The sequence below is a fragment of the Cyprinus carpio genome, chromosome A24 (genome assembly GCF_018340385.1).
Source record: "Cyprinus carpio isolate SPL01 chromosome A24, ASM1834038v1, whole genome shotgun sequence".
NCBI classification, from domain to species: domain Eukaryota; kingdom Metazoa; phylum Chordata; class Actinopteri; order Cypriniformes; family Cyprinidae; genus Cyprinus; species Cyprinus carpio.
In genome coordinates, this window is record NC_056595.1 from 24,816,522 (window position 1) to 24,840,733 (window position 24,212).

General features: G+C 40.4%; 2 protein-coding genes across 2 annotated transcripts; both read right to left on the reverse strand.

The window, feature by feature from the left end:
* Positions 1–701: 701 nt before the first annotated feature.
* Positions 702–22,636, reverse strand: LOC109064459 (E3 ubiquitin/ISG15 ligase TRIM25-like). The gene is made up of 12 exons (XM_042714927.1): positions 21,871–22,636; positions 21,571–21,654; positions 21,234–21,476; positions 20,308–20,458; positions 19,856–20,235; positions 12,805–12,888; positions 4,792–5,445; positions 4,498–4,581; positions 4,176–4,418; positions 2,661–2,820; positions 2,473–2,520; positions 702–2,245 (listed from the first exon to the last, which is right to left on the reverse strand). The coding sequence occupies exons 1-12, from the start codon at positions 22,441–22,443 to the stop codon at positions 1,719–1,721; spliced, it is 3,231 nt and encodes a 1,076-aa protein (XP_042570861.1). The 5' UTR covers positions 22,444–22,636; the 3' UTR covers positions 702–1,718.
* LOC122135433 (tripartite motif-containing protein 16-like) lies at positions 6,204–13,962 on the reverse strand. The gene is given in 7 exon segments (XM_042714846.1): positions 6,204–7,453; positions 7,678–7,725; positions 7,838–7,993; positions 11,287–11,290; positions 12,643–12,888; positions 12,968–13,051; positions 13,333–13,962. Coding segments are annotated over 7 exon segments (1,635 nt in total). The 5' UTR covers positions 13,906–13,962; the 3' UTR covers positions 6,204–6,929.
* Positions 22,637–24,212: the final 1,576 nt, after the last annotated feature.

Below are 24,212 nucleotides of genomic sequence, written 5' to 3' on the forward strand. Positions count from 1 at the left end.
AAGTCATCAAACTTTTTCAGCGATTATTATTATCATATTTTACTGCTTCTACAAAACAAGCATTATTTACCTCCCACCAACAAAAGAAAATTCATTACTCACTCCCCACCCATTCATTTAGATAGGAGCCTGGTCTTGTTAGTCCAAAATAGCTGCCCGGAGGCATTGCCAAGATGGCGGCCGCGCAGTTTGCACACGGTCACGCAGTTTGCACAGTATAAACATTGAGACGCAGGGACAGTCTCCTGCTGCTGGCCTGGGAGACGGCATAGTATGTTAAGGGGCGTAACATTTCCAAATCGAAACGTTTCATAAGGCGGGCATAGAGGAGAAACAATAATATACATTAGATAGCATACCTCGCTTTTCAGAACAATAAGCTTTGTAAAAATCGAAACGTTTCATAAGGCGGGCATAGAGGAGAAACAATAATATACATTAGATGGATTTTTTTATTTTTTTTTTTTACCTTAACATAAACACATTGCATTACACCAAATACACAAAGTAATGTTCTTTTTAACAGCATCATATGACCCCTTTAAAATATTCAAGTAGCCATAAAGGAACCAAAAAAAATAACACAAAAAAAGTAATCAGCATTGAAGAAAAATAATATTAATATTAAACAAAACAAGAAAACAAGATTTATAAAAGACTTTACACCCATCTACAACCTTTCTTTCTTTCTTTCTTTCTTTCTTTTTTTGCCATTTTGTCAAGAAAAAAAATTGAGGCGGCACAATTCTTAATAGACTTTTCACGCATTTCCTCCACTTCTGCAGTAATCTTTCTCTAGTTGCATTCACTCATTTCCTAAAGTCATCTTGATTGTTGAATTGTCAATGCAACTAAAAAATTTGAGACAACATCACATAAGGTGACTCCACAAATTAATGTTGATTTTCTTAAAATGCTTGTGATTGAACTCGCCATCATGGTGATTAGTGTTCCCTTTGGTTGGGTACTTGGAACTTTAATTATATTATTGTAATTCTCTTCCTATTCATACAGTGATGCAACATGAAATCAGTTATTTGGTTTCACACAAAGATAAATAATAAATCGGTTGTTTTAAATAGGTGTTCTTTCACACTTTTACAATTTTAAGTATTGTAACATTTGTCATGAACACCTTGTTAAACTTTTAATTAGGTTAATGTAATCCTTCAATATTTATGACAATATCTTGCAATCGACCCCGCTTGAGTCACACACAGACGTCAACATTCAGCATGCAAAACACAACAATAGTAGCAATTACATTTTATTCTTTTTTATTGTAACAATAACTATTTGTTTTTGCTCTTTGTTGTGCTACTACTGACACAAAACAGCAAATAAAATTGGCAGCAAAAAAACAAAACAAAAAGTAAAACAAAGCAATTGCATAATTTATTCATGCCATAATGCAGTAATTCTAAATATCTGTACTGAGTCAAGAGTAAATATAAAGTAAATTATAAAGTACTTTCTACAGTTCTTTTTTAGTTACTAGAACTCTTGTGTAAGTGAATTATACTAAGCATTTGTCAGTATACATATACATAATAACATAATATTCCTATTTTATTTCGTCAGTTGGTTTGCATGTTGTTGTTTTTTTAAAGTAAGCCTAACTAATTAGATTTTACAGTGTATAACATCTCACTGTTCCTGATTTATCATGAAGCTCAAAGTATTATGGGTAGAATCTCTCGTCAATCAATTCTGATTCATCAACACAGTCTCACTGATGCTCCCCTAGAAACCCTAAACCCAGGATAGAGTGGCTGAGTGAATGTGGTCTGGACTTTGTGGATGAGGCTCATTGTGTCAGAGACGCTGTAGAAGGACAAAGTTCCTGCACTGTGATCCACAAACACTCCTATTCTACTGCTGATGGACTTTACAGGGAGATCAGTCACTATCTTATTGTGTGTGAATGAGTACCTTGGGGGAGTGCAGTTTAAACCCCAGGACTGATCATTATATCCAAACAGACACTCACGACCCCGTCCCTTCCTGTTGATGCTCTTATATGACACTGATATACGCACACCATATTCATGTCCACTCCACTCCAGCTCCCAGTAACAGCGTCCACACACACTCTCTCTACACAACACCTGAGACCACTCATCAAATCTGTCTGGATGATCAGGATACGACAGGACTTTGCTACTGCCAGTAATCACTCTGTTGCTTTCAGACAGACGGAGGCGTTTATATGCTGTGTTCAGATCCAGAGTGAGCTGACGGGAATCTGATGGAGATAAAACACACCAGAATCAGGAATTATGAATCTGTTTGATATTTTCATGTAGCTGAACTCTTTATGTTCAGTGTATCATCAGTGTCTCACTACAGATGACCAGATATCTGTGCACATCATCATTTACATCATCAGTTATAAAACTCTTATTTCACCTTCTACAGGAAGAACATGAACACACTCAGTGAGTTTTTCTGCTGGTTTTCTTACTGACTCACATTGTAGGAAGTCCTTCCTGGTTCTGGGAACAATGTTGGTGACTGTGACTGTGGAAATCAACAGACATGAACAGTGTGATTCTCATGATACTGCATCCGTTCCTAAGACATTTCTAATATGATGATCTCCCAGATATGAGATGATGATGGACTCGTTTCTGAGAGCAGATGAATCTCCAGGACTTTACCTCTGTCTGAGATCTTCTTGAGCTCCTCTTTGCAGAAATCCTCCAGTTTGTCTCTCAGCTGATGGACAGATTCTCTCAGACCATCAGAAGAGATGAAAGAACTGAAGGGATCTTCATTTACGTCTGTAGATTCAGGAGGAGCTGAGAGAGACTGGAAACTCTACAGAAAACAGAAATCAAAATTCATCAGCTCCACACTTCACCCAATAACCTGCAGGAAGATCAGATTTGTGCGGCTCTTGTTGACTTGAGTGATGTTTTGTAACTGTTTAGTAACTTAGTTTAGTTTAATTTTGCATAAAATTCTGCAATCGCAGAATCAAGAAATCCTGGAGTGACTGAACAATGCTTCAGCGCATTGAAACCAAACAGAACCTGACCATGTATTAAAGGCATTTTGCCTCCGTCAGGGAATGCATTCCTTCAAGGACCACATTCAAGACTTTCCGGACATTGCATATCTCTCTGATCTCCCGGACTTCGCACTCATTGACTTTGTCTGTCATGGACTTAATGAACCATTGAAGTCGATAGTCATTCGTGATGGTCCTCGAGGGTCGCTTTGTTAGTTTCTGGATTATGCCCTGCTGTTATGTAGTTCGTCCTTCACTGTTGGGCTTCCACGACCAAGGAAGCCGTTCCTGAACTCTCACACTGTCCTGTCACGACCAAGGAAGCCGTTCCTGAACTCTCACAATCAGCTCTGTCACGATCTCCAGCTGGTTTGCCCTTGAGCTCCTCTGGAGGGCACTTCATCCCTTACCTTCACTTTCTTACCCCAGAGTCCATTTCCCAGAAACCCCAGCCTAGGAACTGATTACGAACACACCTGTTTCCCATTAGGAGGACTATTTAAGTAGTGCTCTCACACTCACACATTGCTGAGTCTTGTTTAGCTGTTAATGGACATTTCTAAGCATTTCCTTGTTTCCTTGCCTTTGTGTTTTTGTCTTTGGATTGTTCCCTGGTTTGTGATTGTTGGCTGCCTGCTCTGACCAATGCCTGTTATTGGGATTACTCTTTTGTTTTGCCCTTGGACATAGTTGTTTTCTGGTGTTTGACCCTACCTGTTTCAACTACGCTCTTAAATAAAGCTTTCACGTGGATCCCTTACTCTGTTGTCATGCCGCCCAATCACTAAGGAACACAGTTTCAGTAAAAAACTAATTATTTGCGACACCTTGAATTTTTGTCTGAAATCCTTGTTGGACTGATTGCTAATATACAGCTTTAAAGATATATACTTTGAAGATCACCTGATCCATTTTTTTAAAAGTTGAAAAAGTTAGTGAAGTTTTGAACTGTTGGTGGTGCTAGTGGTGGTTGACAGCTAAATATATCTTCCAGAAGAGAGAGCTGAGAAAATTTCCAGACCTGAAAGCCATATGTAAGCAGCGTCTATTTCAAAAGAAGATGATTATATAAGACACTAATGAAATGTTTCTCTGTGAGTCTCCTGTCACAGCAGGATCTGCTCAAGTCCACTCTGAACCTGTTCTTCTAGATCTGTGTTACCTGCAGGAACTGGATGTGATGTGTGTGTGAAAGCTGCTCCAGCTCAGCGTCTCTCCTCCTCAGATCATTGATCTCCTGCTCCATTTGCTTCATTCGTCCTTCAGCTCGACTCACTGCAGCCTTTTTCTGATCTCTTATATCAAGAATCAGGAGCCGTATCAGCTCAGAACAGCGTCTCTCAGTGGAGTCGATGAGCTCAGTAAAGATCCTCTCACTGTCCTCCACTGCTGTCTGTGCAGAGCGCTGTTAGGACACACAGAGATTCAGCTTCAGTGAGACTGAACTGAGACAGAGACAAACTTGTCTTCTTCTCCAGACTCACCTTATGAGACTCCACAGTCTCTCTCAGCTGCTGAAGATCTTTTTCTCTCTGCTGGGACGTCTTCTGCATCTTCTTCAGCTGCTTCTGCAGGACAAATGGATGACAGTAAATATTACAGAAAACTACTGGCTCTAAATCATCATGTGAACAGATGAATCCAGTGGAACTGATAACCAATGGCTGTAGGTTCAAAGTCCAGAAAGGATGACTGATTGTTTACTACCATTGTACATGAATGAAAATGAAGATGAAAGCTTGTTTCACACTACAAGTGTAAGCACTAGTTTTAAATACCTGTTTCTCTGTCCTCTTTGCTGCGGCTGATACAGTGTTGTGGTTTTTATGCTCGTATTTTGTACACAGCTCACAAATGCATTGCTGGTCAGTAATACAGTACATTTCCAGATGTTTCTCATGTTTCTGGCAGATCATCTCCTGCAGTCGTCCAGTGGCATCAATCACTTTGTGTGGCTTACGTGAATGAAATTCCTCATGATGGTCAAAATGAGTTTGACAGTAAGATTCTTGACACATCAGACAGGACTTGACGGCTTTGTATTTTCTTCCAGTACAGACGTCACACTGCACATCTCCAGCTCCAGCGTCACAGTCAGCAGGACGTTTCCTCTTCTTCAGTTTCTCCACCAGTTCAGCCAGGATGGTGTTTCTAGCTAAAGCAGGTCTTGGACTGAAGGTCTCTCTGCACTGAGGGCAGCTGTAGACTCTCATCTGATCTTCCTGATCCCAGCGGTCTGTAATACAGTTCTCACAGTAACTGTGTCCACACTGGATGGTCACTGGATCCTCCACGAGATCCTGACACACTGTACACGAGAGCTCATCCTGAGAAAATATGGCATCAGCCATTTTACGGCATGAATACAGAGACACAACACACAACAGCGCAACTACACTTTCACTTTCTTTTTCCCTTAAGTCACGTGTTTCCTGTTTCCTGGTAGTTTAAAATATGTCTAAAAAAATACCCTAACTCCCCCATCAAATTAAAAAAATCCCCCCCATAAGAGCCCCCATTTTCCAAAATGAAATTCAGGCCAACATGTCTGCAACTTTTGTTCTGACTAACCAAGGGGAAAAAAAGCATTACAATAAATCACGCTACCAGTGGTGATTAAATCTAACGATCGCTTAGCTCATATCACATCAAACCATGCAAATTATTATTATTGTTATACTTTGTTTTCAAATTGTTAATGTTAACAACATCAGCATTACGTGACAACGTGTATATAGTGTGTATTAGTGTTACTTGTAGACTTCAATTGCTGTACAGCAAAAAAACTAACCATAAAACCATTCCAATTTAAAATAAAGAAATTGTTCTATTAACCCAAAAAGCTTATTTATGTTCCTTAGAAATGGTTCTCTTTGATCTTGTGTAATCCCGTGTATCAGTACCACTCAAATTAAAAAACATTATTACAAGCTTACCGCTGTGAATCGGGCTAAGGTTAGGAGGAGATAGTTTTGAAACCTTGGCTGGTTATGTACTTGCTCAAAATTTGATTTTGGATCATTTTTAACCAAAAAAAAACTAATGACAAGTACTTAATTTTTGGAATCCGAATGCAGAATAATCAGTTACTGCCCAGCACTGCTGATAGTTCAGCTGACCTGCCACTCCAGCAAGTGAGGCAACTACTGAACACACACACACACACACACACACACACACACACACACACACACACACACACACACACACACACACACACACACACACACACACACAAATAAACACACACACATAAAAAGGCATGACAATAAAATCAGTGGCTCATGGCACCAGAAGACAGAAGAGCACAAAACACTGAAAAGTGTTGGAGAAACATGAGCTGAATAATAAAAATGATTTATTGACTGTGATCATTTGAATTGAAAGCTAATTTTGATAGTAATAATAAAAATAACTGATGTGACTCTACATCAGGGATAATCAAATCTGGCCCACGAGATCCACTTTCCTGCAGAGTTTAGCTCTAACTCTAATCAAACACACCTGAGCATGCTAATCAGTGTCTTCAGGATCATTAGAAAATCACAGGTAGGTGAGTTTGATCAGGGTTGGTGCTAAACTCTGAAGCGCATTGGCCCTCCAGGGCAAGATTTGAGGAACCCTGCTCTACATTAAAAACTAAATGACTGATTTCAATCAACACATACAGAGGATGAGAAAAGCATAGAAACACATCGTCACTCAGCAGGACTCACACACACACTGATCTTACTGTCTATAAGAGGATTTAATACACACATTTATTTTGATTCATGTCATTTTAGTGACAGAAGTTCAACTGCAGTATTAATGTCATGAAGAGAAAAGAAGAGACTCTGTAACATTTCACTGTTACTGATTTATCATGCAGCTCAAGCATTATGGGTAAAATATCACGTCAATCTATTCTGATTCATCAACACAGTTTCACTGATGATCCTTTATAAACACCAAACCCAGGATAGAGCGTCTGAGTGAATGTGGTCTGGACTGTGTGGATGAGACTCATTGTGTCAGAGACGCTGTAGAAGGACAGAGTTCCTGCACTGTGATCCACAAACACTCCTATTCTACTGCTGATGGACTTTACAGGGAGATCAGTCACTATGTTATTGTGTGTGAATGAGTAACTTGAAGGTGAGCAGTCCAAATTCCAGGACTGATCATTACATCCAAACAAACATTCATTACTCTTACCCTTCCTTCTGATGCTTTTATATATCACTGATATATACACACCATTATTCCCACTCCACTCCAGCTCCCAGTAACAGCGTCCACATACACTCTCTCTACACAACACCTGATACCAATAATCAAATCTGTCTGGATGATCAGAATACAAATGGACTTTGTTAGTGACAGTGATCACTCTGTTGTTCTCAGACAGACGGAGGCGTTTATATGCTGTGTTTGGATCCAGAGTTAGCTGATGGGAATCTGATGGAGATAAAACACATCAGAATCTGGAATTATTCATTTGTTTTATGTTTTCATGTAGCTTCATCTTTATGTTCAGTGTATCATCAGTGTCTCAGCACAGATTACCAGATATCCTGTGCAAATCATAATTTATATAAATTATAAAACTCTTCTTTCACCTTCTACAGGAAGAACATGAACACACTCAGTGAGTTTTTCTGCTTGTTTTCTTACTGACTTACATTGTAGGAAGTCCTTCCTGGTTCTGGGAACAATGTTGGTGAATGTGACTGTGGAAATCAACAGACATGAACAGTGTGATTCTCATAATCGTGCATCCAATCCTAAGACATTTCTAATATGATGTTCTCCATGATATGGGATGAATCTCCAGGACTTTACCTCTGTCTGAGATCTTCTTGAGCTGCTCTTTGCAGAAATCCTCCAGTTTGTCTCTCAGCTGATGGACAGATTTTCTCAGACCATCAGACGTGACGAGAGAACTGAAGTGATCTTCATTTATGTCTGTAGATTCGGGAGGTGCTGAGAGACTGGAAGCTCTACAGAAAACAAAAATCAAAACTCATCAGCTCCACACTTCACCCAATAACCTGCAGGAACATCAGATTCCTCTTCAGGAACTCAAGCTGCATCGGAGAACGCTTTGGGAACGCCTTTAGCGTGACCAGCTCTGAATCATGTGTGTAATCAGACCAATGGATGGGCAAGATGTCATAGGTGGGAGCTTAAAAGCATGGAGGGGGTCTGCACTCTCTCACGCCGTTTGTAGATAGCCTCACGGGCGTACCAAATCCTTGTGTGCGTCCCATCCTTGATGAAACTCCTCTCGCTGAGAGCAGTTCACATTCCTGGGCATCTCAATTTGGGAGCAGACATCCTGTCGAGGCAGGGGCCGAGGCCCAGGGAATGGCAGCTTCAAAGTGTTCTCTGACGCAGCGTCTCATTCCCTTGAGGAACCATGGTTACATGCGTAACCTGAGGTGTTTCTGCAGCTCTTGTTGACTTGACTGATCTTTAGTAACTCACCTAAATCCAGCACTTTCACAGCATCAGCTTCATTCTTCTCATATTCATTGTCACATTAGAGCTACAGATTCTAGTATTTGACTTTCTAGGAAATAGTTTGGATGAAAAAAGCATCTGCTAAGAAAACAAATCTATCAATGGAATCTCATTGCAGGGTTGAGTAGATTTGCTCAACAACAACAAAAAAAGCAGCTCAGAGGCTACCATCAGATTGACTATTATTTATAACTTTAGAGCACATAGTGACATTGAAACTTCATAAACATGACAATGTATATTATCAATCAGTCTTATAAAGTGTTCACCCAAAAATGAACATTTGTGTTAATTTACTGCCCCTAAGGCCAACCAAGATGTAGGTGACATTTTTCCTTCTTTAGAGCAGAAAAAAAGAAGATTTTTAGCTGAAACCGTGGTCCTTAGTAATTCATAAAATGCAAGTCAGCAGCTTCGGGTTTTTGAAAATAAAAAAAGCATATCAAGGAACTTAAAATTAATACCTGTGAACTTATTCAGTGCTTTAGTTCCTCCAACAGTCACTGAACTGAGGAAACATTTCGACCAAAGACTAATGAGCCACTGATATGAGCACGCGTGAACCGAACACTTGAATGAAAAGAAGAAATTAATGTTTTTTTTATGGTTTCTCATTGTTCATGTAAAAAGAGAGACTCGTTTATTCACTTTATATGCTTTAGACATGTAAAACATGCGCGTTTCACATCATTATTGGGTGCTTTGTAATTATGTATTCATTACTTCATTGCAGAAATATGTAAATTAACTAGTGAATTGAACAAGTTAATTGAAACAATCTGTCTGAAAGAATTGGATTTCCATGTTGCCTGAGGGGCTGTAATAAAATTTCCAGTAATAAAAGTTGTAAATAATGTTCAGTGTGTTGTACAGACAGATAGTTTTGCTTCATAAGACCTCAGTATATTGTCAGTTGCTACAGGTATTAATTTTGTGTTTCCTGATTTGCTTTATTTTTATTCTCAAAAACGTGCAGTCGCTGACTTGCATTATGTCTGAAACGATCTCCAGCTAGAGTGCCCATGAGCTCCTTTAAAGGGCACTCATCCTTTACCTTCACATTCTCACCCAGGATCTCAGACCTTCAGCTTCTCAACCAATCCCTACTCTGTTGTCATGTCGCCTGTAACAGAAGACTCAACCATGCCCGGATCCAGCAGCTTTTTGAAAGTTTCCAGGCCAATCATGGACCCAGTAATCAGGTTAGTTTGCCTCCATCTGCACTCCGCCCTGGCTTCCTGCTCTGCTGGATCCATCCTGGATCCTTGCTCCACTGGCTCTGCCTCAGTCTCCAGGTCCTTTACCTACACAGGGAACTGGCCCTCCATCCCTCTCCCGATCCACCTCTGCTCTGCCTCCCTCCCAGACTTCTGTAACCCTTTGGGGAGCATCTGGAAGCTGCTCTTTAGGGGGGAGAGGGGTGCTCTGTCACAATCTTCAGCTGGATTGACCATGAGCTCCTCCAGAGAGCACTCCATCCCTTACCTTCACCTTTTTACACTGGAATCCATTTCCCAGAAACCCCAGCCTAGGAACTGTTTATGGACACACCTATTTCCCATTAGGATGACTATTTAAAGGGGTCATATGATGCGATTTAAATTTTTCCTTTATCTTTGGAGTGTTTCAAGCTCTTGGCGCATAATGAAGATCTGTAAAGTTGCAAAGACTAAAGTCTCAAATCCAAAGAGATATTCTTTATCAAAGTCAAGACTCTGCCACGCCCCCTGAAATGCCTAGTTTAAACACGCCCCCACATATCTACATCACTATGTGGAAATATTTGCATAATGGCGCCCAAATGTTCACGCAAAGAAAGAAGGCAGGGTTTCAGTTACCGCAGTTAGTGTTGAAGCAGCCATATCAGTGAGATGCTGTGTATATCTAGGCAAAAGCAAAAGCACTTCATTTGGCCTTCCAAAGGTAGATTCATTTAGGAATCATTAAGATTACTTACAACAGAACAGCAATGCATTTTATGGACGACCGTTTCGTGAACCTTGGAGAGGAGGTACTTCTGACTTTGCTATGACAATCTGCCACTTCTGAATCAGCTACTGTAAGTATGTTATTAGTTAAAGTATTTGCTATTGACTGCTCAAATCCGGAGTTTTGCACGTTGCGTTTGTGTGTGTGAGAGAGAGAGCAAGAGACGGTCACACAGTGGAGTCAGCTGTCTTAACCATCAGTGGCTTATGTACTGCAAACACATACAAGCTTCATCAATGTGTCTGTCAGGCCACTCTGTTCCTCTTTCAGGCTTGTACTGATGGTAAAACTAAGGACATTATTAACTGTCTTTACATTTATTTTGAAAGAAGAAGCTCGCGATTATGGAAAGGGTTGTTATATTTCCAATGAGTGCTTGCGGTGATCGGCCAATCACAATGCACTGGGTCAGTTGGCCAATAAGAACGGACTGTGCTTATCGTAAGGAGGGACATTCTAGAAACGTTTTTAATGTTTTTTGAACATTAAAGCATGTCAACATATTCTATTACACCAAATACACAAAATAATGATCTTTTAAAAAGCATCATATGACCCCTTTAAGTTGTACTCTCACAGTCACACATTGCTGATTCTTGTTTAGCTGTTAAGAGACATTTCTAAACATTTCCTTGTTTCCTTGCCTTTGTGTTTTTGTCTTTGGATTCTTCCCTTGTTAGTGATTGTTTGCTGGCTGCTCTGACCAGTGCCTGTTATTTGGATTACTCTTTTTTCTTGCCCTGGGTTGTTTGCTGTTGTTTGACCCTGCCTGTTTCAACTACTCTCTTTAATAAAGCTTGCACTTGGATCCCCTATTAGAGGTCTGCTAACTGACCCGAGCCCGAAGGGTCCCGAAATACTTTCGAGTTTTGGGACGGGTTCAGGGTTAATTTTTAATGAATTGCTTCGGGCTCGGGTCAGGCTCGGGTTTATAGCTAAACTAAAACTATATGTAGTAGGCTACGCTGCTTACATAGACAACAACAACACATAAAATAAACTTTTATTAGTAAAATATATTTCTCAACATTCTACTTACTAGCAACTAAACATCACTCTGCAATGAGGAGGTAAAATCGCTGTTTTTGAAGTAACTAAGCATTGCTTGTAGAGAAACGTGCAGAAGCAGATTCTCACAGACGCAACTTTCATCCCTCTCTCTCTCTCTCGCTAATTCAAATAAATGATATAATTAATTAATTGATTCAAATAAATGTGATCTTACCGCACTGCATCTCTGTCTGATTTAAAGCAGGACGAATGCTAACAAGCCTTAACTGACCAAAACAAAAAAACGTAATTTGCACAATGGAAGAAAGCTAATCATCTTGTCGTATACAACCATTCAAAAACTCGGCAGAATTTATGTGACCGCTGCACTTAGTGTTCATAAACTTTCATAACTGGTAAGAGTTTTTTCTTTTGCCCTGTGAACTGGCCGAGTCTTAATGATTCTGTTTCTTTACATGCATTTGTTTACTGACCGTTGCATGCAATCATGAATTACAGCATTTTTTAAAATTGGCTATTCGTTGTAAAAAATAAAATAAAATAAAATAAAAAGATTACGGGTTCGGGCTCTAAATTTAACTGTGCCACTTGGGTCGGGTCGTGTCAGATGAACTCGGGTATGGGCAGGGTTCAGGATTCAGTTTAAGGCATGTGCACACCTCTATCCCCTATTCTGTTGTAACGCCGCCCATAAAAAATATCAATCACCACGGAACACAGTTTCAGCTAAAAACAAATAATTTTGACACCTTGAATTCTTGTCTGAAATCCTTGTTGGACTGATTGCTAATATACAGCTTTGAAGATATATACTTTGAAGATCACCAGATCCATTTTTTTTTAAAGTTGAAAGGTTAGTGAAGCTTTGAACTGATGGAAGCGCTAGTGATGTTTGACAGTTAAATATTTCTTTCAGAAGAAAGAGCTCAGTGAAATTATTCCTAAGAGATTTTCAGAACTGAAATCCATTTGTAAGTGGCGTCTCTTTCAAATGAAGATGATCAGATGAGAGTCTGACTGATGATTATATAATAAGACACTCATGAAATGTTTCTCTATGAGTCTCTGTCACAGCAAGGTCTGCTCAAGTCCACTATGATCCTGTTCTTCTAGATCTGTGTTACCTGCAGGAACTGGATGTGATCCTGTGTGTGTGAAAGCTGCTCTAGCTCAGCGTCTCTCCTCCTCAGATCATTGATCTCCTGCTCCAGTCGCTCCAGACGTCCTTCAGCTCGACTCACTGCAGTCTTTTGTGATCAGCTGATATCAGGAATCAAGAGCTGTACCAGCTCAGAGCAGCTTCTCTCAATGGAGCAGATGAGCTCAGTAGAGATCCTCTCGCTGTCCTCGACTGCTGTCTGTGCAGAGCGCTGTTAGGACACACAGTGATTCAGCTTCAGTGAGTCTGAACTGAGACTGAGACAAACTTCTCTTCCTCTCCAGACTCACCTTATGAGACTCCACAGTCTCTCTCAGCTGCTGAAGATCTTTCTCTCTTTGCTGGAACGTCTTCTGTGTCTTCTTCAGCTGCTTCTGCAGGACAAATGGATGACGGTAAATCTTGCATAAAACTGCTTGCACTAAATCATCATGTGAACAGATGAATCCAGTAAAAGTGAAACTGATAACCAATGGCTGTAGGTTCAAACTCCAGAAGTGATGAGTAGTATACTAGTAGTAGTAGTATACTTTATTGTCCTAGAGAGGAAAATTGTTTTGGACTACAAAATGATCGTTTATCATCATCATACATGAATGAAAATGAAGATTAAAGCTTGTTTCACACTACAAGTCTAGGCGCTAGTTTTAAATACCTGTTTCTCTGTCCTCTGGGCTGCGGCTGATACAGTGTTGTGGTTTTTATGTTCATATTTTGTACACAGGTCACAAATGCATTGTTGGTCAGTAATACAGTACATTTCCATATGTTTCTCATGTTTCTGGCAGATCATCTCCTTCAGTCGTCCAGTGGCATCAGTCACTTTGTGTGGTTTACGTGAATGAAATTCCTCATGATGGCCAAAATGAGTTTGACAGTAAGATTCCTGACACATCAGACAGGACTTGACAGCTTTGTATTTTCTTCCAGTACAGACGTCACACTGCACATCTCCAGCTCCAGCATCACAGTCAGCAGGACGTTTCCTCTTCTTCAGTTTCTCCACCAGTACAGCCAGCACAGTGTTTCTAGCTAAAGCAGGTCTTGGACTGAAGGTCTGTCTGCACTGAGGGCAGCTGTAGACTCTCATCTGATCCTCCTGATCCCAGCGGTCTGTAATACAGTTCTCACAGTAACTGTGTCCACACTGGATGGTCACTGGATCCTTCACGAGATCCTGACACACTGTACACGAGAGCTCATCCTGAGAAAATCTGGCTTCTGCCATTTTACGGCATGAATACAGAGACACAACACACAACAGCTCAACTACACTTTCACTTTCTTTTTTGCCTGAAGTCATGTGTTTCCTTTTTTTTTTTTTTTTTGGTAGTTTAAAATATGTCTAAAAGAAATACCCTAACTGCCCCATCAAATTAAAAAAAAATCTTCCCCATAAGAGCACCCTAAAGGGGGAATTCTCCACCATTTTCCAAAATGAAATTCAGGCCAACATGTCTGCCACTTTTCTTCTGACTAACTGAGAGAAAAAAAGCATTGCAATAAATCACGCTACCAATGGTGATTAAATCTAACGATCGCTTAGCTCATATCACATCAAACCATGCAAATTATTATTATTGTTATACTTTGTTCTCAAATTGTTAATATTAACAACATCAGCATTGAGTGACAACGTGTATATAGTGTGTATTAGCGTTACTTGTAGAATTCTAATCTAATTGTCATACCATTTGAATTTCATATAAATAAATTGTTCTTTTAACCCAAAAAGCTAATTTATGTTCCTTACAACTGGTTCTCTTTGATCTTGTGTAATCCCACGAATCTGGGATGCACATTTAAAACTGGAATATAACGGTGGCATGCTTGTATTTCCCACGAAAACCTACCAGTAGCACTCAAATAAGAAAACATTATTACAAGCTTACCGCTGTGAATCAGGCTAAGGTTAGGAGATAGTTTTGAAACCTTGGCTGGTTATGTACTTGCTCAAAATTTGATTTTGGATAATTTTTAACCAAAGAAAAGTTATGGACTGCAGCTTTAAAATAAAGTGTACCCAAAAGTAACTATGAGCATTTTAAAATGTAATATACTTGTAGTACTTAATTTTGAGAATCCGATTGCAGATTGACCTGCCAGTCCAACAACTGAGGCAACTACTGAACACACACACACACACACACACACACACACACACACACACACACACACACACACACACACACACACAAAAAGGCATGAAAATAAAATCAGTGGCTCATGACACCAGAAGACAGAAGAACACAAAACACTGAAAAGTGTTGGAGAAACATGAGATGAATAAGGAAAATGATTTATTGACTGTGATCATTTGAATTGAAAGAAAAAAATGATTTTTTTTTATTTTGATAGTTATAGTAAAAATAAATAATGTGACTCTACATTAAAAACTAAATGATTGATTTCAGTCAACACATACAGAGGATGAGAAAAGCACAGAAACATCATCACTGGACACACACACACTGATCTTACTGTCTATAAGAGGATTTAATACACACATTTATTCTGATTCATGTCATTTCAGTGAAAGAAGTTCCGCTGCAGTATTAATGTCATGAAGAGAAAAGAAGAGACTCTATAACATCTCACTGTTACTTATTTATCATGGAGCTCAAAGCATTATGGGTAGAGTCTCTCATCAGTCTATTCTGATTCATCAGCACAGTTTCACTGATGATCCTTTATAAACACCAAACGCAGGATAGAGCGGATGAGTGAATCTGGTCTGGACTGTGTGGATGAGGCTCATTGTGTCAGAGACGCTGTAGAAGGACAGAGTTCCTGCACTGTGATCCACAAACACTCCTATTCTACTGCTGATGGACTTTACAGGGAGATGAGTCCATATGTTACTGTTTCCAAATGAGATTCTGGAGGAAGTGCAGTACAAACTCCAGGACTGATCATTACATCCAAACACACACTCAATACCTCCCTTCCTGCTGATGCTCTTATATGACACTGATATATCCACACCACCTAATATACCAGCACTCCACTCAATCTCCCAGTAACAGCGTCCACACACACTCTCTCTACACAACACCTCTGACCACTCATCAAATCTGTCTGGGTGATCAGGATACGGCTGGAGTGTGTTAGTGTTAGTAATCAATCTCTTTCCCTCAGACAGACAGAGGTGTTTATTCACTGTGTTCAGATCCAGAGTGAGCCGACGGGAATCTGATGGATATAAAACACATCAGAATCAGGAATTATGAATCTGTTTGATATTTTCATGTAGCTGAACTCTTCATGTTCAGTGCATCATCAGTGTCTCAGTACAGATGAACAGATATCAGTGCAAATCATCATTTACATCATCAGTCTTCAGTCTTCTTTTTCACTTTATTTTAGGGCTGTCAAATGATTAATCACGATTAATCACATCCAAAATAAAAGTTTTGTTTACATAATATATGTGTGTATACTGTGTATATTTATTATGTGTATATAAATACACACACATGCATGTATATATTTAAGAAGAATATGTTATGTTTATATATTAAATATATTTATATATAATATAAAAATATAAGAATATAAATATATAAATGTATATACATGTAAATATTTTCTAAATATATAATTTATGTGTGTGTATTTATATATACATAATAAATATACCCTGTACACATACATATATTATGTAAACAAAACTTTTATTTTGGATGTGATTAATCGTGATTAATCATTTGACAGCCCTACTGTATTTTGATGGTCCCTTTAACATATTCTGTGAACTATAACTAATATTGCACCTACACGTCTACTAGCTCTCATTAGAGTATAAGCAGAGGGTTAGGGTTAGAATAAGAGTTAGCAGATATGAAGCAGACAGTCTACTAATACACTAATGAGAGTTAGTTGACATGTAGGTGCAATATTAGTTATAGTTAACAGAATGTTCAAAAGAGATCATCAAAATAAAGTGTTACCAACTCTTCTTTCACCTTCTACAGGAAGAACATGAACACACTCATGAGAGAGACTCAAAACTCAAGAGAGTTTTCTGCTTGTTTTCTTACTGACTTACATTGTAGGAAGTCGTTCCTGGTTCTGGGAACAACGTAGGTGAATGTGACTGTGGAAATCAACAGACATGAACAGTGTGATTCTCATGATCCTGCATCCATTCCTTAGACATTTCTAATATGATGTTCTGATGATGATGGACGTGTTTATGAGATCAGAAGAATATCCAGGACTTTACCTTTGTCTGAGATCTTCTTGAGCTCCTCTTTGCAGAAATCCTGCAGTTTGTCTCTCAGCTGATGGACAGATTCTCTCAGAGCATCAGAAGAGATGAGAGAACTGAAGGGATCTTCATTTACGTCTGTAGATTCAGGAGGAGCTGAGAGAGGCTGGAAATTCTACAGAAAACAGAAATCACAACTCATCAGCTCCACACTTCACCCAATAACCTGCAGGAACATCAGATTTGTGCGGCTCTTGTTGACTTGACTGATGTTTAGTAACTCATCTTAACCCAGCACTTTCACAGCATCAGCTTAATTCTTCTCATATATCACATAAGAGCTACAGATTCTAGTATTTGTCCTTTACGCTACATTTAAAATTTCTAGAAAATAGTTTGGATCAAAAAACATCTCCTAAGAACATAAATCTATCAATGGAGTCTCATTCCCACAGCTCCACATCTATTGTCAAATTTGCTGATGATACTGTGGTTCTGGGCCTCATTCACAACAATAATGAGACTGCATACTTGGATGAGGTAGAGAAATTAACATCATGGTGCCAGGACAATTGTCTCTCTCTGAATGTGATCAAAACTAAAGAGCTGATTGTTGACTTCAGGAAGAGACAGCAGCAGCCCTATACTCCTCTTATAATCAGCAGGACCCCTGTGGAGAGGCTGAGGAAATTCAGGGTTTCGCCAGTAATACTGAAAACTTTCTATTCAGGGGCCATAAAAAGTGTATTGACTCAGTGTATCTCAGTGTGGTATGGGAACAGCTCCAGTCATGACTGCAAAGCCCTGCAGAGAGTTGTGCGCTTAGCTGAGCGCATCTCAGGGTCTGCTCTCCCCTCCCTGCAGGACATCTACCTCAAACGCTGCAAAAGCAGAGCTGTTAAAATAATCAAGGACTCCATTCACCCCAGTAATCATCTTTTCACTTTGCTGCCATCTGGCAAGCGCTTCCATAGCCTGATGGCAAAAACCGAGAGACTTAGGAGGAGTTTCTTCCCCATCAGGCTCCTAAACTCAAAACCAGCCTCTTAACATCTTCATGTCTTCACTTAATATTCACTTTATCAGCAATATATTCATCATTCACTACCTCACATTGACATACTGAAAGTGTCAACCTGTTTGCACATTTGCCTCTTGTACATTCCTGTGTATCTTAATATTTAAGACTACAGTATAATGCACATATACACATTGCCTCTTGTACATCCCTGTGTATCTTAATATTTAAGACTACAGTTTACTTTCATGCACATTATTTTCCACTATATATTTAATTCTACAGTATACATCTTTTTTTTATATTTTATATTTTATTCTTATATTTTTATTATTTACATTTATTTCATTCTTTCATAGCTATATTTATGTATATTTTCATCTGTGTTGTATTCTTTAATAATTGTACTGTCCATGGAGCGGACCTGACTCACATTTCACTGCTGGTTATATATGCTCTATATAATTGTGTATGTGACAAATAAAAATCTTGAATCTTGAATTTTGAATCTCATTGTAGGGTTGAGTAGATTTGCTTAAAAAAAAAAAAAAAAAAAAAAAGCAGCTCAAAGGGTACCATTAGATTGACCATTATTTATAACTTTAGAGCATATAGTGACACTGAAACTACACAAACAGGACGCTGTACATTAGCAATCAGTTTCATCAGGACTTCAGACAAAAATAAAAGGTGCTAAAAATAATGCAGTTTTTTGATTTAGCATAAATTTCTGCAATCGCAGAATCAAGGAATCCTGGAGTGACTGAACAATGCTTCAGTGCATTGAAACAAAAACAGAACCTGACCATGTCTTAAAGGCATAGTTCACCCAAAATGAACATTTTCTGTTAATTTACTCACCCTCAGGCCATTCAAAATGTAGGTTTTTTTTTTCTTCTTAAGTAGAGCAGTAAAGAAGATTTTTAGCTGAAACCATGGTCTTTAGTGATTCATAAAATACAAGTTAGCGGTTTCCCGTCTTTGAGAATAATAATAAAAAAAGCATATCAAGGAACACAAAATTAATACCTGTGACCTCATTAAGCAATCCAGTTCTTTCAATAGTCACTGAACTGAGGAAACAGTTCAACCGAAGACCGATGAGCCACTAATATGTGCATATGTGAACTGAACACTTGACTGTAGGGAAGAAATTAACGTTTTTATGGTTTCTTATTATGTAAAAAGGTGAGAGACTAGTTTATTCACTTTATATGCTCTAGACATAAGATATGTTTCACATCATTATTGGGTGGTTTAATATTCTAATTGTGTATACATTATGTCATTGCAAGATTATGTAAATGAAATAGTGAAGTGAACAGGTTCATTGAAATTAACTGTCTGAGAGAACTGGATTTCCACATTGCCCGAGTGTCTGGATTACTGGTAATAATGTTCAGTTTCTTGTGCAGACAGATCGTTATGCTTCATAAGACCTCAATATATTGTCAGGTTAATTTTGTGTTTCCTGATTTGCTTTATTTTTAGTCTCAAAAAAGTCCAGCCACTGACTTGCATTATTTCTGTCACAATTTCTAGCTGGAGTGCCCATGAGCTCCTTTAGAGGGCACTCCATCCTTTAGCTTCACATTCTCACCCCGGACTCTGGACCTTCACCTTCTCACCCAATCCCTACTCCGTTGTCACATCGCCTGTAACAGAAGACTTGACCATGCCTGGATCCAGCAGCTTTTCGAGTGTTTCCAGGCCAATCATGGACCTAATAATCAGGTCATTTTGCCTCCGTCAGGGAATGCATTCCTTCAAGGACCTCATTTAAGACTTTCCGGACATTGCATATCTCTCTGATCTCCCGGACTTCGCACTCATTGACTTTGTCTGTCATGGACTTAATGAACCATTGTTGATACTCATTCGTGATAGTCCTCGAGGGTCGCTTTGTCAGTTTCTGGATTATGCCCTGCTGTTATGTGGTTCCTCCTTCACTGTCGGGCTTTTGAGGAAGATGTTTCCCCTAAATATTTTTTTGGGGGCATTAGTCTGAGAGTTTGCTCCAGCTCCTCCTGAGATGGCGACATCTGCTGCAAAACCTCCCGAGTCTGTGGTGTCTACTTCAGCTCCTCTCTGGGCAGTGGCGCCCACTTCTGAACTCTCAACCTGTCCTGTCACGACCAAGGAGGCCATTCCAGAACTCTCTGCTTGCCCTGTTATGGCTAAAGATGCCGTCTCTGAACTGTCTGTCTGTCTTATTACAGCCACAGAGGCAGTTGTTAACCTCTCTGTGCTCTCTATTCCAGTCTCAACTGATCTGCCGTGGTGGTTTCCTGCACCATCAGCTCCACTGAAGTGGTCCTCAGCACCATCAGCTACACCGTGGGGATCTTCGGTCCTGTCTGCTCAGCTGTGGTGGTCCTCAGGTGAGCCTTGGTGCTCTTTACCTCCACAAGCTCGACCCTTTTGGTCTTCAGCTTTGCCTGCTCTGTCCTGGTGGTCTTCGGCTCGTCCTGCTCTGCCGGCTCTGCCCTGTCTTCCTGCTCTGCTGGCTACTCCTAACTTCGTGTTCTGCTGGATCCACCCTGGATACCTACTCTGCCGGACTTGCCCTTGCTCCCTTCACCAACGGCTCTACCTCAATCTCCAAGTCCTCCAATTCCACAGGAACCTGGCCCTCCATCCCTCCCCCTGTCCCGCCTTTGCTCCGCCTCCCTCCTGGAGTTCTATGGCCCTTTGGGGAGCATCTGAAAGCCGCATATTAAAGGGCGGGGGGGGCGTGGGGGTGCTCTGTCACGATCTCCAGCTGGTTTCGCCCATCAGCTCCTCTAGAGGGCACTCCATCCCTTACCTTCACCTTCTCACCCCAGAGTCCATTTCCCAGAAACCCCAGCCTAGGAACTGATTACGAACACACCTGTTTCCAATTAGGAGGACTACTTAAGTTGTACTCTCACATTTACACATTGCTGAGTCTTGTTTAGCTATTAAGAGACATTTCTAAGCATTTTATTGTTTCCTTGCATATGTGTTTTTGTCTTTGGATTGTTCCCTGGTTTGTGATTGTTGGCTGCCTGCTCTGAACAATGCCTGTTATTTGCATTACTCTTTTGTCTTGCCCTGGGACATAGTTGTTTGCTGGTGTTTGACCCTACCTGTTTCAACTACGCTCTTTATTAAAGCTTGCACTTGGATCCCTTACTCCGTTGTCATGCCGCCCAATCACTAAGGAACACAGTTTCAGTAAAAAAACTAATTATTTGCGACACCTTGAATTTTTGTCTGAAATCCTTGTTGGACTGATTGCTAATATACAGCTTTAAAGATATATGCTCAAGTCCACTATAACTCTGTTCTTCTAGATCTGTGTTACCTGCAGGAACTGGATGTGATGTGTGTGTGAAAGCTGCTCCAGCTCAGCGTCTCTCCTCCTCAGATCATTGATCTCCTGCTCCATTTGCTTCAGTCGTCGTTCAGCTCGACTCACTGCAGTCTTTTTCTGATCTCTGATATCAGGAATCAGGAGCCGTACCAGCTCAGAGCAGCGTCTCTCAGTAGAGCGGATGAGCTCAGTAAAGATCCTCTCACTGTCCTCCACTGCTGTCTGTGCAGAGCGCTGTTAGGACACACAGAGATTCAGCTTCAGTGAGACTGAAAGAGGAGAGTCTGAACTGAGACAGAGACAAGCTTATCTTCTTCTCCAGACTCACCTTATGAGACTCCACAGTCTCTCTCAGCTGCTGAAGATCTTTCACTCTCTGCTGGAATGTCTTCTGCATCTTCTTCAGCTGCTTCTGCAGGACAAATGGATGACATTAAATATTACAGAAAACTACTGGCTCTTAATCATCATGTGAAGAGATGAATCCAGTAAACGTGGAACTGATAACCAATGGCTGTAGGTTCAAAGTCCAGAAAGGATGATTGATTGTTTACCACCATTGTACATGAATGAAAATGAAGATGAAAGCTTGTTTCACACTACAAGTGTAAGCACAAGTTTTAAATACCTGTTTCTCTGTCCTCTGGGCTGCGGCTGATACAGTGTTGTGGTTTTTATGCTCGTATTTTGTACACAGCTCACAAATGCATAGCTGGTCAGTAATACAGTACATTTCCAGATGTTTCTCATGTTTCTGGCAGATCATCTCCTGCAGTCGTCCAGTGGCATCAATCACTTTGTGTGGCTTACGTGAATGAAATTCCTCATGATGGCCAAAATGAGTTTGACAGTAAGATTCCTGACACACCAGACAGGACTTGACGGCTTTGTATTTTCTTCCAGTACAGACGTCACACTGCACATCTCCAGCTCCAGCGTAACAGTCAGTAGGACGTTTCCTCTTCTTCAGTTTCTCCACCAGTTCAGCCAGCATGGTGTTCCTAGCTAAAGCAGGTCTTGGACTGAAGGTCTGTCTGCACATAGGGCAGCTGTAGACTCTCATCTGATCCTCCTGATCCCAGCGGTCTGTAATACAGTTCTCACAGTAACTGTGTCCACACTGGATGGTTACTGGATACTTCAGGAGATCCAGACACACGGGGCACAAGAGCTCATCCTGAGAAAATCTGGCTTCTGCCATTTTACTGCATGAATACAGAGACAAACCACACAACAGCTCAACTACACTTTCACTTTCTTTTTTCCTTAAGTCATGTGTTTCCTGATTCCTGGTAGTTTAAAATATGTCTAAAAGAAATACCCTAACTCCCCCATCAAATAAAAAAAAATCTCCCCCATAAGAGCACCCTAAAGCGGGAATTCTCCCCCATTTTCCAAAATGAAATTACCTCGACACCTTGAATTTGTGTCTGAAATCCTTGTTGGACTGATTGCTAATATACAGCTTTAAAGAAATTACCTAAATAAATCTAATAACCACAAAACTCATATCACAAAAAACATTGTGCAGACCAAACCATACAAGCACGCAAGTGCTGAAACCCTCTTGTATTTGTTAAGATTTGTATTATTATTATTTTTTTTCCGCCGTAAAACTGATTGTGCAGACCAAACCATAAGGCCTAGAGACTTTAAACTTGGCCAGATCGTAGAGCTCAATTTGGGGAGAGGCTGACAAAGTTCTGCCACAATCGGCCTAACGGGGGCGCTACAGCGCAAAAAAACAAAATTTTTTGATGATTTTGGCCGTAGCTCGTAGATCGTTTGTCGTAGACTCAAAAACTTTACATCCTTGCGATCCCTGGGTCAGTGCGAACAAAAGTGTACACTCATTTTTTTTTTCTCTACGATGCACGGTTTTCCCGCAAAATTGAGTTATATCCGAAACCTACTTTTGCAAAATAGTCCTAGGTTTTTCGCCCGACCGGAATCAAACCACTGCAGAAATATTCTCTGGACACTGAATATCAATAATTATCAAAAAGATAATCCCCAGCCTGCTGACTTCAACACTCTGCTCGCCTCATTTGATCTCAGGCGAGTGTCTACAACAGCGACTCACAAATCGGGCAACCAACTGGACCTCATCTACACACGCTGTTGCTCCGTGGACAACTCTTTAGCTCCACTGCACACCCAGACCACTTCCTCATTACTGCTAACCTAGCACTTACTCCTGAAGTGGCACACGCTCCAACGCAGGTCACCTTTTGACGGAACCTACGCTCACTCTCTCCATCTCGCCTATCCTCTGTGGTTTCATCCTCACTTCCTTCACTCTCACAGTTTTCAGCTCTGGACACGAATAGTGCTACGTACACTTTTTGCTCCACTCTAACCTCTTGCTTGGACAACTTTTGCCCACTGTCGTCTAGACCAGCACGATCTGCCCCCTGGCTGTCCGATGTTCTCGGTGAACATCGCTCTAAACTCAGGGCTGCAGAGAGGAAATGGCATAAATCAAGAAACTCTACCGACCTCAATGTGTATCAGTCTCTCCTCTCTTCCTTCTCTGCAAACGTCTTCACTGCTAAAACATCATACTACCACGACAAAATTAACAACTGTTATGACGCTCGGACACTCTTCAAAACCTTCTCTTCTCTTCTTAATCCACCTCCACCTCCTCCTCCATCGACTCTTACAGCTGTCTGTATATTTCTTGTACAGAACAACCTCTTGGACAGCAACCAATCTGGCTTCAAAAGCAGCCACTCAACTGAGATTACCCTGCTCTCGGTTACTGAAGCCCTGCGACTGGCAAGAGCAGCTTCAAAATCCTCAGTACTCATTTTGCTGGACCTGTCTGCTGCTTTTGACACCGTTAATCACCAGATTCTCCTGTCCACCCTCAGAAAGATGGGCATCTCTGGAACCACACTCCAGTGGTTTAACTCCTACCTTTCTGATAGATCCTTCATGGTGTCTTGGAGGGATGAGGTTTCTAAG